Source organism: Pseudochaenichthys georgianus, chromosome 3 (assembly GCF_902827115.2).
Source record: "Pseudochaenichthys georgianus chromosome 3, fPseGeo1.2, whole genome shotgun sequence".
Classification (NCBI taxonomy): domain Eukaryota; kingdom Metazoa; phylum Chordata; class Actinopteri; order Perciformes; family Channichthyidae; genus Pseudochaenichthys; species Pseudochaenichthys georgianus.
In genome coordinates, this window is record NC_047505.1 from 1,115,537 (window position 1) to 1,129,829 (window position 14,293).

The 14,293-nt window shown below is 46.1% G+C and overlaps 1 protein-coding gene across 1 annotated transcript; it reads right to left on the reverse strand.

Moving 5' to 3' along the window:
• Window positions 1-5,868: 5,868 nt before the first annotated feature.
• On the reverse strand, window positions 5,869-8,369 carry LOC139432956 (uncharacterized). The gene is made up of 3 exons (XM_071201793.1): window positions 7,385-8,369; window positions 6,663-7,303; window positions 5,869-6,576 (listed from the first exon to the last, which is right to left on the reverse strand). Exons 1-3 carry the CDS (start codon window positions 8,265-8,267, stop codon window positions 5,881-5,883), a joined length of 2,220 nt encoding a protein of 739 aa, XP_071057894.1. The 5' UTR covers window positions 8,268-8,369; the 3' UTR covers window positions 5,869-5,880.
• Window positions 8,370-14,293: the final 5,924 nt, after the last annotated feature.

Genomic DNA, 14,293 nt, shown 5'->3' on the forward strand with positions numbered 1-14,293 from the left:
TTACCATAGGTAAACTGAAGAGATCTTGGATTGCCGGCACGAGTCGATGTCCGGGGGAAGAGGGAGATGTAGACAATGTAATGCAGCTGTTAGCTTGAGTACAATGATACATGAATGTTATACCCTGGCTTATCGTAAGCCATGTGAGCATGAAACCAATATAAATGATTGCAATATGCGCAGCATAAAATGATGTATGCTTAGGTAAATACTGAAACATGACCCATGATATGGGACTAGCTTAATTAGCAGTTTAATTACGCCACGGTGAGACATAGATGCACTTGATTGGGTGATTAGACTGTCTTCTATCATCTTACGTGAACTTCTCTTTCTCCCTGAAAGAAACCCCCCATAAAACCACGGATGGGCAGCATCCGTGAATAAAAACGAAGACTCATTGAGTGTCTGAGTGAGTAGATACGGCCGCTGCTAATGTGTGGCGTTAAGGGGGTGGGGGGGGTGGTTCGAAAGATTATTTGCCACGTGGTTCCTGGCGCGAGGTACTGGCAAAGCTGCGGTTGCGCCTGGGGCATACAGACCTCGGATGAGCGTCCTTGCAGGACTGCAGATGTGGAGGAATGTACGATATGGGTGGTAGCAGACGTTTTCGTTAAAGTTATGACAAATCTTCTCGTCTTGCCTATGCTGCACCTGACGGCTTTGACTATTATTCCCGGAAAACAGCGTGGGAAAGACTCTAGCCCAACAAAATAAAATACTCAGTACCTCTAATCATTAACCCATGTTTGTATAATTTAGTGAACTCTGTGTGTTGCTGCTAGCATACATGACACATGACGTGGAAACGTTACTCGTGGATGGGGCTACAGAGCTGCTAGACAGTCGAAAACGGTGCATTCCTCTGTCTGAATGTGCTGCATTTTTGATAAATATTTAGACAAAAGCTAAACTCTTATTGCACGTTTGGCAACGAGCATTCTCCACGTCGAGACGGGTAAAGTTTAACCACACCTCGGAGCGCGTTCTCTCCGCCATCTCCGCAGAGTGCTCCGCTGCATGTAGCAGCTGCGTGTGTGTAAACTGCCCCGCCCCCTCGCACGCAGACCGGGGAGAGAGATCTCGTCTGATCGAAAATACATCATAGACGCATTTGTTTGTCTTTTGCATATTAGAAATGAGTTGGCGCCATTCATTTCAGGTAACGCTGTGTTGAAGCTTGAAACTGCGTTAGTTACTGAGCATTGTAATGGGTAGTAATTACCCGACTGCATTAGTAATGCAAGTAATACGTTACTGAAACTCCATACTGTAACGCGTTACACCCAACACTGCCTGGAACTCACCTTACCCTGAACTAAAGGTAGCAATGCATGGTATTGAACTTCCTGTCGGCTCCCAGACCGTAGTCGAGGAGACGGGGGGGGGGGGGGGGGGGGTGACTCTGTCGTCTCCCAGGGCAGAAGCAACACGCTTCGGGTTCAATATCCCATTTTATCGGAAAGACTGGAGAGAGGCGAGCTCTTCTTGGGAGGTCGTTGCATTTATTTAGCTCTTCTGTTTCGTAAGATCACAGACATTCCTTTTTCTGCTGTCTTGTTTATTACTAGAAAACATGAATCCCGCTCGCTCTGCCATACCATGCCCAGCACACCTGCACGCGCCACACCCCTCTCTTAAAGGGGTAGTGATCTCGCTCTGCATGCCCCGAATGTCATGACAATATAACGAAACATCTCGTGAATTGCTGCAACTGCCTCTTGCCAGCGCTACCCTGACGCCTGTTTTAGAGTGAGGCGCAGGAGGAAGTAGCTTCAATGGGATGTAGCTTGAGCCCTGCCTGCCTGCGGGAGGGGTTGTGGTTTGAAGCCAGAATGGGTAAAGCTTCGCATGCGATGAGGACCCGTTCCGCGTGAAGCCGGAAGCGCCGCATTTGAGCGGCCCTGAAGCCAGTGATGCCCTCTTGAGAGACTGAAGGCGTGCGTCAATTGTTTGGGTGAAGTAGCCCATTTCCATTAAGCCGGAGGAACTTCCGTGGAGCCCGATTTCCTTGTTTTTTCCTCCCGCGTCCGGCTGGAACCGCTAGCCGACTGGGGAACGCCGCCTGTAGCTTAATCCGCCAGACTGCGGAGCTGATGAATAATGCTTGGAGCTGGGACGAAGCCCTGCTGCTGCTTGCGCGTTGACACCTGGAAGACAGCTGATAGAACAGGGGAGAGCATATATAGAGGGATTAACAGGTGCGATCATTAGGCTTTTAAATGGAGGGGCGTGATAGGTTAGCTGAGGAGTGGCGCTCCCTGTCACTAAGTGCAGGGAGCAAGTATTGCCATGACGAGCAATACGGAGTGTTAGGTCTTCCTGTCTGAACTTGCGCTAAGCTTCATTTGTTGTTGACCAGAGGATGAGGGACATAACTGGACTCCCTCACAGCAGTGCAGAGTCAGCACAGACTCCAAGATACAAATACCCTTTTTCTACCCTGTCCAAAGAATCAAGAAACTTATTGGTTTAAAAAGATAAAATAATGACTTTAATACACTGATATACATGCTATCAAACATTACCTCATGCTAGATCGGCTACTCATCAGTGAAGTTGTGGGTTCTTTACATGCAAAAGGTTACATTTAGTTGTTAACAAGCAACAAGAAACATTACTTTTATGTCAGCTTTCACAATTAAGAATATTTAAGAGGGAGAATTGCTACCATTTGTCTCTATATATTGTCAATAAAAGATTTGGTAAAAGTGATTCAACCGAACAGAGCTTCTACAATTGCACTAAGTTTTGATAACAGTTAAATATTATTTTAATAATAAAATAAATGTTAATGTTGATGAACTTCATACTGTTCATTCATTCATTCAGTTCAGACTGCTTCCTCTGTGTGTGCGTCTCCAGATTGATGTGGGGATAGACATTTCTCCGACCACCATATCACTAACAATGGATTAGTGGATGCTTCTCTGCCTGAAGTCACCTACAGTGCAACTGTAAAATCAAAGATTTGGTGATTGCTTAACATTTGTTGGCAATGCACAGTCACTGTCATTCTTGGATTGGTTTCACAATGACACAATAAGGATTATTATTACAGTAAACAGGCCCCCAACATCTTGGAGTTACTCCCTCCTCTGGGAATTTGCCTGAAAGCCTTGTCTACTCTCATTGTCCTGATTTTCATGTGACAGAGCCTCAGAGACGCTGATACACCCAGCGTGGGATGCATGCGTTTAGAGATGGGAGGAGTAGAGGTACAGATAAAAGGAGATAATCACTGTTGTGATCGTTCAGAGCAGATGCTGGCAGCTACCGTTAGCTTTAACAATTCTGTGGGGGTGGTCAGCTCAATGCAAATTGTAGGAGCACACATGACAACACACACAAACACACACACACACACACACACACACACACACACACACACACACACACACACACACACACACACACACACACACACACACACACACACACACACACACACACTCCTCGGGAATATCCTGATTAGGGCCTGTTGCCAATATGCTCCAGTGTTGTAGGAGTGGAGTTTCTGTGGAAGCAGACACACTGTGCTAATCTATGTTTAAGACAAACGTCTGAAAATAGATCAATAGAGAAAAGGAAGGGAGGATTTGTTCAACTAGCCTTATGTGTTCTTTAAAATGATGTTGGAAAGATCTCATTATTCATCCTATTACACAATACGTATACATATAGACAAAGACGAAAACGTCTTAAGGCACACCGGACGCAAAGCGATTTTGTGCAGCGTGTAAAGTCAATGCAAAGACGAGGCTAGACCTGTATTTGCTCTGCGCGACTGAAGCAAATGCAGTCAACGCTTCAAATCACATGAAAACCAAAACAGCAATGTACAGGATTGAAATGTACAGGAATCTGTCCATTTCAATCACATTTGACGACCCGTCCAGGGTGACTTTCTTCCCCAGGAATTAGTGTCTGAAAGCTGGCTAACATTACTTTAAATACAGTGTGCACATGGCTTTATTACCCATGAAATAGTGTGTGAAAGCTGGGTGAGTTTGATGTGAATTTAGGGAGGGAGAGCAGCAGCAGCAGGCTGTGACCCTGGCGGAAATACATTGATTGTTTTAGCCAGGAATAAGTGTTTAGAAGGCGGGTAAAGTGTTCCTGCAGCTCCTCCACGACGGTAATAATGATTAGATATAATTGCCAGGGCAGAAAGCTCTTTTTAAAAGTGAAAAAACGATTTGAAACCGTTTGAAATGACTGGCGGGTGCTGATGGAAAGCAGGCGGAAATAAATGGATTGTTTACCCAGGAAAAGGTGTTTAAAAGGCGGGTAAAGTGTCCCTGCAGCTCCTCCACGACGGTAATAATGATTAGATATAATTGCCAGGGCAGAAAGCTCTTTTTAAAAGTGAAAAAAACGATTTGAAACCGTTTGAAATGACTGGCGGGTGCTGATGGAAAGCAGGCGGAAATAAATGGATTGTTTACCCAGGAAAAGGTGTTTAAAAGGCGGGTAAAGTGTCCCTGCAGCTCCTCCATGACGGTAATAATGATTAGAAATCATTACAGGGCAGAAAGCGGTTTTTAAAAGTGAGAAAACGATTTGAAACCGTTTGAAATGACTGGCGGGTGCTGATGGAAAGCAGGCGGAAATACATGGATTGTTTTACCCAGGAGAAGGTGTTTACAAGGCGGGTAAAGTGTTCCTGCAGCCCTTTAAATACAGTGTGCACATGGCTTTATTACCCATGAAATAGTGTGTGAAAGATGGGTAACTTTGCTGTGAATTTAAGGGAGATATGGCCCTTTCAAACAGGGAGATGTACAGGCCTTTATTACCCACGAATTAGTGTCTGAAAGCTGGCTAACATTACTTTAAATACAGTGTGCACATGGCTCTGTTACCCATGAAATAGTGTGTGAAAGCTGGGTGAGTTTGATGTGAATTTAAGGGAGATATGGCCATTTCATCCACACCTCACGACTCCCATTCAAAGCGATTGAAATGTACAGCACTCTGTACATTTCAATCACATTTCCCGACCCGACCAGGGTGACTTTCTTCCCCACGAATTAGTGTCTGAAAGCTGGCTAACATTACTTTAAATGCATGGTGCACATGGCTCTGTTACCCATGAATTAGTGTGTGAAAGATGGGTAACTTTGCTGTGAATTTAAGGGAGATATGGCCCTTTCATCCACACCTCACGACTCCCATTCAAAGTGATTGAAATGTACAGCACTCTGTACATTTCAATCACATTTCACGACCTGTGTAGACTGGCTTTCTTACCCATTAGGTACACCGACAAAGGCACCTCTTCGGGGCCGCTCCAAGACCCCCAAAACACGGACTGAGGAGCTCCAGGATCCCTCCCATGTACCTCCAGAACCTCGAGCACCTTGGGTCCCCGGGCCCCCGAACTTAAGCACTCCCCCACGGACTAAACCAAGATGATCACACCCTCAAGAATCTCGTGCCCCTGGCTACACTTAAAGGGGGTCTACTTTGCGGTGCTTTGTCGTCCGCCCATCGGCACCCATAGTCGGCCTTCTTCACAGCAGCAGCACCCAACCTCCATGGAGGATTTTGCTCGTGCCCCTGGCTACACTTAAAGGGGGTCTACTTTGCGGTGCTTTGCCGTCCGCCCATCGGCACCCATAGTCGGCCTTCTTCACAGCACCACCTGCCCTGCTGGAGGTTCACACTTTAACTTTTTTTACCCTCTTCTACCTTACAAATCATCCCACACTTGAGCACTCCTCACTCGGACTAAACACCTCCATGCTACCACCAGAACCAGAATATCGTGCCCCTGGGGATCTTAAAGGAAGAAAACCCATAGTGGGATTTAAAAACAGAAGACTTAGTAATTTTAACAAACTTTATTTACAGTAATATTGACAGTAATAAATACATTCAAACAGGATATAACGTATTTACAAGGGGACTGATTACAACAACACACTGCATATTTACAAGTTGATCACTGGCAACAGTGGGTGAAGTTGGGGCAGAGTATGGCACCCTCTCTTCACCCATGTCTGAGGGGTTGTGTTCGGCCAGTGACTGGTCCCTCTTCGGGACATGTCTTGGTAGGGAGTCTTGGTAGGGAGCCGGGCTGTGCTCCTCTCCAGAGTTGTCACTGTCGATGTCAATACCCGCAAAAGTGTCTTCATTTCCCGCTGCTGCTGCTGTCGATGCCGCCGCCGCTGCTTGCAGTGACTCTGTGAAGAGCAACCGAATGTCCGCAGCCTCCTTCAAAGAAGGATTATTCGCGTAAAATTTGTCCGCAGTTGCAGTGTTGTGACACATGAAATCACTCAATCTTTGGCGGTTGCCTTTGTCTTGAAACCTCTTCGCATTATCGGCGTGGACTGTGCGGAGGTCGGTGAAGTTAATGGGACCGTGGAGCCCCACATCAGCCCATGCCAACCTCAGGGAGTAGGCAAGCTTCCTGAACGGGTTCTTCCCCTCTGTGTACAGAAAGTAACGGCTCTGGGTGCAGGTCAGCGTACCCTTAATTTCCAGCCACCTCTTCATCCATCCAAATTCTTCTACGGTGAGGTACAGCTGCGCCTCCCCGAACGCGTTGGCCGTCTTGTGGTTACTTACCTGTTATGACAGAGATAGAGAGTGTCAATACAATGTCAATCATGCATATAACTGCCAGAATAAATACATTGATTAATAGCACTCACATGAACCAGGTAGCCGAAGGCAGTGCCAGTTGTATCCGCCTTTCGGACCTCGGCGTTGGTCATGTTGGAGTAGACCCCCGGACGGTGGCCATAAATGCAGCTCCAATGAAGAGTCATATACCCATAGAGCAGTGTCCGGGTCGCGGTAGTCGGATTGCTGGCCATCACATCCAGGAGCTGAGGGATGCGAGTGGTGGTCGAAGTCAAGCATGTCATTAGGTCGTTGTGGCTCGGCAGACCTTCCATCTTGTCACGCTTCACTTGCATCTGGTGGATAAGTACTTTTCTCTTCAGGGACTTCAGGATGGCAACTACTTCCCGTTTGATTAAAATCATGTCCGTTTGGCTGAGCCTGCTCCCCTTGCACGGTGTGTCGGCCATGTACTTGAGAAAGTGTGATATATTCTTGATGTAGAAGTCGGAGGTCGTGACCTGAAGGCTTGACTTCATCAGGCTCCGGGACCACCCGCGTATCCTCTTGAGATCCCTCAAAAAGAGCCAGTCAGACAGGCGATTGAAACCGTGTGCCATGAAACTGAGGAACGACTTCACTCTGCTTAGTTTGGAGACTGTGTTTTCCTGGAGCCTCACTGGTGGGTCGATACCTGCATAATGCTCCCGGTATCCTTGCAGATACTCCTCTGTGAAATATAAACAGTACTTTAATGACAACACATGATGTGTTACAGAAACTGCATGTGTCACATAGCCAAAACACTTACCCATGATCCGTGGAAATGTTATGTCCCGCATTATATTTCCCCGGCCCCTGCCCCGGAACCAGGGGGAATGTATGGGAGGGGAGGTTGACGAGGCCTCGGTATGGATGGATGCAGGCTCTGAGGAGCTGGATGAATGGGTGTGAGAGCCAGTGGGGGACTTGCTGCAGGCGGGAATGGGAGACGTGCTGCAGGCGGGAATGGGAGACTTGCTGCAGGAGGGACCTTTCGACTTGGACAGCCTCGTTGGTGTCGACTCTGGTCGGGGTCGTTTCTTCAGAATGACCCGCTCTCGTTCCTCCCCATCGAACGCGGGCATGTCCCCGGCCCGCTGATCCATCCTCTGTCGCTTGTCCTTTATCCTCTGCTGCAACTTGCAGCGCAGGGATTTCACCTCAGCAGCATATATGTCCCGCTGAGCCCTCACTGCGTTAGCCTCCAGCCTCCATTCTTTGCAGTCCGGGTTGTCACATTCATTCACCGGGGACAAGGGTGGAGGTTGTGACAGTATATCGTCGTCTGCCACCGTGTCAACAGCCCAAGCGGTAATCATTTCTATGGTGGGGTTTGTCATTCGGAGTTCATAAAGCTCCTTCTTGGCCACTGTCATTTTCATTTGATTTTGAACCACATGTAGTTCCTCCCGGGCCAGCTCAACATGGTCTCTGGCCAAGTGGCGATCCAGCCTTGTGCCGTGGTACTCGCATCCCAGAATGGTACAGGGATGGAGCCTAATGTTGGTCCGTCCGTTGGCCAACAACAGCAGAATTTTTCTTTCATCCAAGTTACGCACACCATGGTTCCTCTGTAGGTGCTTGCTCAGGGCACGGTAGGAGCTATTGCAGATCGGACAACGGACCGCCATCCGACCTGTATTCTTGAGCATTTCGGTACCGGGAAATGTCACCAGAATCGTGGGTAAAAAAGAAGGAAGCGTGAAAAGACTCACGAAAGACGCACTCAGCTTATTTTCAAATCAGTGTTTGTTTTCATTTGCCTCATGGTGCGGTGTCCCATTTAGGCACTCGTTAGGCGGGCAGAGATCCCTGTAATCTCCCCTCACGTTCCTCCAGAGTCTGATTCTCCCAAAGGATACCCGACAGTTTCGGGTACGACCCAGAGGGCGCACGGTGGACGGCCAGGGCGAGGCCGCCACACCGCGCTGGAGTCAGTGTCCCGGTGAGGCGCAGGACGGAGCACCCGGCAGTAGCCTCCAGCAGACCCCCGCGCGGTTCCCTCGTCCCTCAGAAGAGGTGGAGAGGCGGAGGGGTGGGTCTTTTCATCTGCTGGCGGGTTGCCGGGATAACAGTATCCTCCGGGGAGGCATTGAACCCCTCTCAACTGCCCCCCGGAGGAGGCAGGGGAGTCAGGTACCCAGAGGGTGGACGGCCAGGGCGAGGCCGCCACACCGCGCTGGAGTCAGGGTCCCGGTGAGGCGCAGGACGGAGCACCCGGCAGTAGCCTCCAGCAGACCCCCGCGCGGTTCCCTCGTCCCTCAGAAGAGGTGGAGAGGCGGGTCTTTTCATCTGCTGGCGGGTTGCCGGGATAACAGTATCCTCCGGGGAGGCATTGAACCCCTCTCAACTGCCCCCCGGAGGAGGCAGGGGAGTCAGGTACCCAGAGGGTGGACGGCCAGGGCGAGGCCGCCACAACCAGAGAACCAGAAAAAAGGGGTGAAATGGGAAAAAAAGTACCCCAAAATAGTGTTCCATAAGGCGGGTAGAGTCCCCTGACAACTCCCCATACCTTTCTCCAGGGTGGGAAAAAGTTTAAGTCAACTTTTGGAAGAACCAGAGAAAAGGGTGAAAATGGATAAATTGTATCCGAAAATAGTGTTCCAAAAGGCAGGTAGAGTCCCCTGACAACTCCCCCTACCTTTCTCCAGAGTCGGAAAAAGTCTAAGTTAACTTTTTGGAAGAACCATAAAAAGGGGTGAAAATGGATAAAATGTATCCCAAAATAGTGCCTCTTGAGGCGGGTAGAGTCCCCTGACAACTCCCCTTGCATTCCTCCAGACACCAGTTTGAAAACTTAAAGTTTTGTGAGAACCATGATTGGGGGTCCTCCAGGCAACAATTTCATCCGATCCAAAGTGCTCATGAGGCGGATACATTCCTCCATGATTTCCCCATCATGTGAAAATAGCTCGTTTTTTTCTAAGTGCTCTCAAAAACCGGGTTTCCGATTTCGTGCAGATGGTAGCTTGGAAAAGATGAATGAATTTTTTGGACGGAGGAGGGGAGCTCTCGTTTCCCCTCTCCGTTGTAAATTGCAACGGGGGAGTGCAAAAGTCTCCGGGGCTTCTATCCGAAGCGCCGAAGACTTGACCCCCTCCCCCGTTGGCACTTAGCCGTTTTTCAAGAATTTTCAAAAACTTCATTTTTGATTATTTTAACATATAATTGACCGTTTTCTTTACTTTGTTTTGCTTTCCACGGGTGGAGGCGCATGGCAGGCCGCATATGAGCTTCCAAATTCGGCCTGGAACGTCCGGGAATTATGGGTTAAGCTCCATATACTGACGACTCCCATTAAAAGTGATTGAAATGTACAGGAATCTGTCCATTTCAATCACATTTGACGACGCATGCAGGGTGACCCTGGCTACACTTAAAGGGGGTCTACTTTGCGGTGCTTTACCGTCCGCCCATCGGCACCCATAGTCGGCCTTATTCACAGCAGCAACACCCAACCTCCATGGAGGATTTTGCTCGTGCCCCTGGCTACACTTAAAGGGGGTCTACTTTGCGGTGCTTTACCGTCCGCCCATCGGCACCCATAGTCGGCCTTATTCACAGCAGCAACACCCAACCTCCATGGAGGATTTTGCTCGTGCCCCTGGCTACACTTAAAGGGGGTCTACTTTGCGGTGCTTTACCGTCCGCCCATCGGCACCCATAGTCGGCCTTATTCACAGCAGCAACACCCAACCTCCATGGAGGATTTTGCTCGTGCCCCTGGCTACACTTAAAGGGGGTCTACTTTGCGGTGCTTTACCGTCCGCCCATCGGCACCCATAGTCGGCCTTATTCACAGCAGCAACACCCAACCTCCAGTGGAGGATGTTATCATGCCCCTGGCAACACTGGTAAACACTGGTAACATATGTCTAGCCGCTGACAGGAACTTGACATCGGAACTTGACATCGCATTTCCATTGAGCGGACTCCCGTACATGGGAAGGGCAAGTCCCATGGTACCTCCGTTCATAAGGCTGACATTTGCCTTACTAACCTACTCTACACTCTAACTAAGCTACTCTAAACACTCAACAGTAAGCACCTAAGTTGTCACTCGACACTGAATACATAAGTGGCACCAAACACAGTCTATAGTGTCCCTGACACAAGAGCAAAAGGTATGAGGCGTCTGATCGCAGCAGAGCCTCCAGAGTGAGGATTGTCCGCATCCTTTGTACTCCTCCCCAGCAGGTGTGCGCCGGCTGTGCGCTGCGATTGGACGACGTCGATCCAATCACCATCGTCAGAGGCGGACCAGGAGATGGGCAGCCAAGGATGTTGGAGCAACCACACAGCTCATTTGCATAAACACACACACAGTTGAAAACAATCCCAGACAGATTAAGGAGCAGACAAACAGCATCCGTAAAACAATGGCATTTTTGTAAGTACAACAAATATGTAAATGGTTTTTTAAATTAAGATACGTTATTTTACCACTAAATAGAATGCAGTGTCTGCAGACAGATGTTATCATTCCCTCTTCATCCAGTCTGGCCTCTGACTTTCTGGTACCCTCCCTGCCTGCTTTGAAGTTGGATTTACCGCAGGATGGGCGTCCAGGTGCCTATTGAAAAAAGCATTACAATAGACATTCCAAGTAATTACATCTCATGCATTTTACATCATACAAAACAACAATAACTTTAGCACATAGAACATGCTATGAGACAAGTCACAGTAAAACTCACAGGTTTTACTTTGTCTCGAATCCTTTGCACAAATCCTTCAACATCTGTGTCTTTGGCAATGAAAGTTCCTTCAAAGTATGGGCATTCGACCGCCCTATGAAGAAAAAAGCATTTGATTGTTGGGGAATATAGTATATAAAGATAATAGCCCATTTTGCTTTCTTGCTACTTACCCCTGACGATTGAAGCGATACATTTTTCTGTTGCCGTCCAGAGACACTGCGACCATGTCATCACCACAGGCAGGACATGAGAAATGGTCATCTCCAAGAAGTTTATCAATTTCGTGCCGGCAATATGTCCATTCCAAGAAACTTCTTTGGAAATTGTCACCAGATGTTATCCCAGCCTAATATGTAGGAATTCATAATTAAATGCTCGATACATGTCAACATGCAAATACTATAAAGCATGGATTAAGTATAATATTTCTTTATCTTTCCTCCAAGTCCTTTTGCAAATTATTGTACAAATTCACTTTATCTGCCAAATCTAAAATACAATACACAATTTGTATAATGTATCAAAATGTGCATTACCCTGCCAGCACGAACTGAGCGACTTTCCAGCATTCGAATTAAAGCGTGTCTACTCAGACCAGGTGCACTGATTTTGAGATCTTCATATGTGGCAAAAAGATCGATGGAAAAAACTGTTTGGAATTCAATTGTTCCAGGCCAGTATCCATTTGAGAACAAATCTTTGATCTGTGGTGTCCACTGGCAGTGGCAGTTCTCACAGGTCAGCAGAGGAACAGAGAGGTCATAACGACCTGTTGGGACAAGCACCAAGTCAAATCAAAGTCACAATAAAGCTAAGAAAATGTATTTGTACTTTTACAAATGTTCAAAGATATGTTACCATTTATGTTGATGAAGATTACTTTTTGCCCACCACTCAATGACACATTGTCTGCATTGCAGCTGCAAATCTTTCTGGGCAAAGACGAACTATGTAAAACATAAAGGGATAATGGTTACTTCTACTGGGCAAGTGCAGGTATATCATACATTATGATGGGATTGAAAAGTCATTTTAGTCAAAAAGGTCGATACAGTATATACCTTCTTTACACGGTGATGGCTGACCACTAGCATCTTCAGTGATAATATCAGTAGGAGGAAGAGCTTTGTAACTATCTCCTACAGATAGGCATCTGTTATGCAAACTGTACTTCCGATGTACAGTTATGTCACATTTGGGGCACAACAAGGGGTGTGGAAGGCAGTCTGTGCAACACATGACTGCATCTTTAGCTTTGCACAGTTGACAAAGACCCTTCAGGATCTTTCCTGCCTCAAGCATGGCTTCAAGAAGCTGAGGTCTTGCTTTCCGCCATCTTTCATCAGATAAAGCCTGACGTACTGTCCATGTTCGACCAGATGAGGCTTCTGTGGAATTTGAACATCCGGCAACATCCTCCTCAACTGCATCAACCATCTTTTGCAGTTCCTGTATATGAAGGTCTTGGGGAATGAGGATAACAGGTGTAAGCAAGACAGAATAGATGGTAAAGAAAGCCTCAAGAGTCAGAAAACAACTTAAAATGTCAGGTGGTTATTAAAATTGATTGTGTTTACATGGGCATGAATAACCCGTTTATAATAGGGTTATTAGAGTATGATGTTTATGTGTTTGCACATGTGAACACAATATTGCCTCATAAATGTGTTATTCATGTCCATGTAAACAAACTAATTGAGTGAGATTAAAAACTGTAATGTCATGTTCACCAAATTATTTTTAAGGAACAATACAATTGCTCAAAATTAAGTTTTATCAATCTACTTGCAAAATGTCTTTCAGAAATATATTAGTGTTCAATTTATGAAATGTATAATTAAACTAAATATATTGTGATGTACACTGAAGTGAGTAAGTGTGAGTTTATTAAATGGATATGGTGGCATAACTATTTTGATATAGAATCTTACCAATCATATTGTGGGTCTGTTGCACCTCAGAGGTGACTGTGCCTGCATATCAAAACAGAGGGAATTCATCATTACTACATTTGACTTAAACTGTGACCGTTGACTCAATATTCCATCCCTATTTTCCATGTTCATTTAGCACTATACGAATAATTTTCATTGCAATACATGTAGTACTTAATTTAAAATACTCTCAAAGTGACACATGTGCCAGGTACATACGGCCCCATACTCACATGCAAAACACCTAAAAAAAGGACAAACTGTAGCAAAATGTTGACACTGATAAAAGAGCTTACCTTCTGTCCTATCTGCAACATGTTCTGCAGAAATATTTGGTAACTGCGACTGACCAGTTCTCTTCTGACGTTTGGCGTGCACTAGGAAGACAAGAATAGTAATTAAAGAATTACATTTTCAAAAAAGAAACAACAGAAAAACACAGATGCAACAGTATGATCTGGCTTAACATACGTTTTGAAGAACTGCGACTCTTTAGAATCAGCCGCCCAAATTGGTCTCTTTTTCTCCATTTTACTGCAGGCTGACGGTCCTATTTAGCATGGTAATACAAAGAAGAGAGTTAAAGAGAAGTATCCATACATTTAAATGGAACATTAAACTGTGCTGAATACTGAAACTAAGTTAATTATTTCGTCATTATATAGACCATTACGTAGAGATGTCCATGGACATAGTATACTATTTTCCCTTTAGATTAAACTTTTTTGTTTCCTGTATCCAACACAAATACAGTTGGAATATACAACTGTATTGGTAAATTTAATAGGATGTTTGCAGACGTGAATAGGTTTACTTTTGGCATTTGTTAATCTCTATTAGACAAAGTGGACATTTGTAGTAGATGTTTTTGGACCAAGATTTCTGGAAAGTTACAAGTTACGGCGTGTGTGTGCAGGAGTTACAATAAAAGCTAGTTAGAGCAGTACTGTACATTCAGACATAACACAACGGATTTAAAAGCATTGATTAAAACATCATTGATGACATATTACATAAAGTACCTGCTGCATAAACCTATCTTAT

Bases quoted from the DNA above. Each gene is read 5' to 3' on its own strand.
- LOC139432956 (XM_071201793.1), bottom strand. From the start codon at position 8,267: ATGCTCAAGAATACAGGTCGGATGGCGGTCCGTTGTCCGATCTGCAAT. The intron at 7,304-7,384 runs GTAAGTGTTTTG...TATATTTCACAG, and splicing joins AACATTTCCACGGATCATGG to AGGAGTATCTGCAAGGATAC. The intron at 6,577-6,662 runs GTGAGTGCTATT...CTGTCATAACAG, and splicing joins CCTTCGGCTACCTGGTTCAT to GTAAGTAACCACAAGACGGC.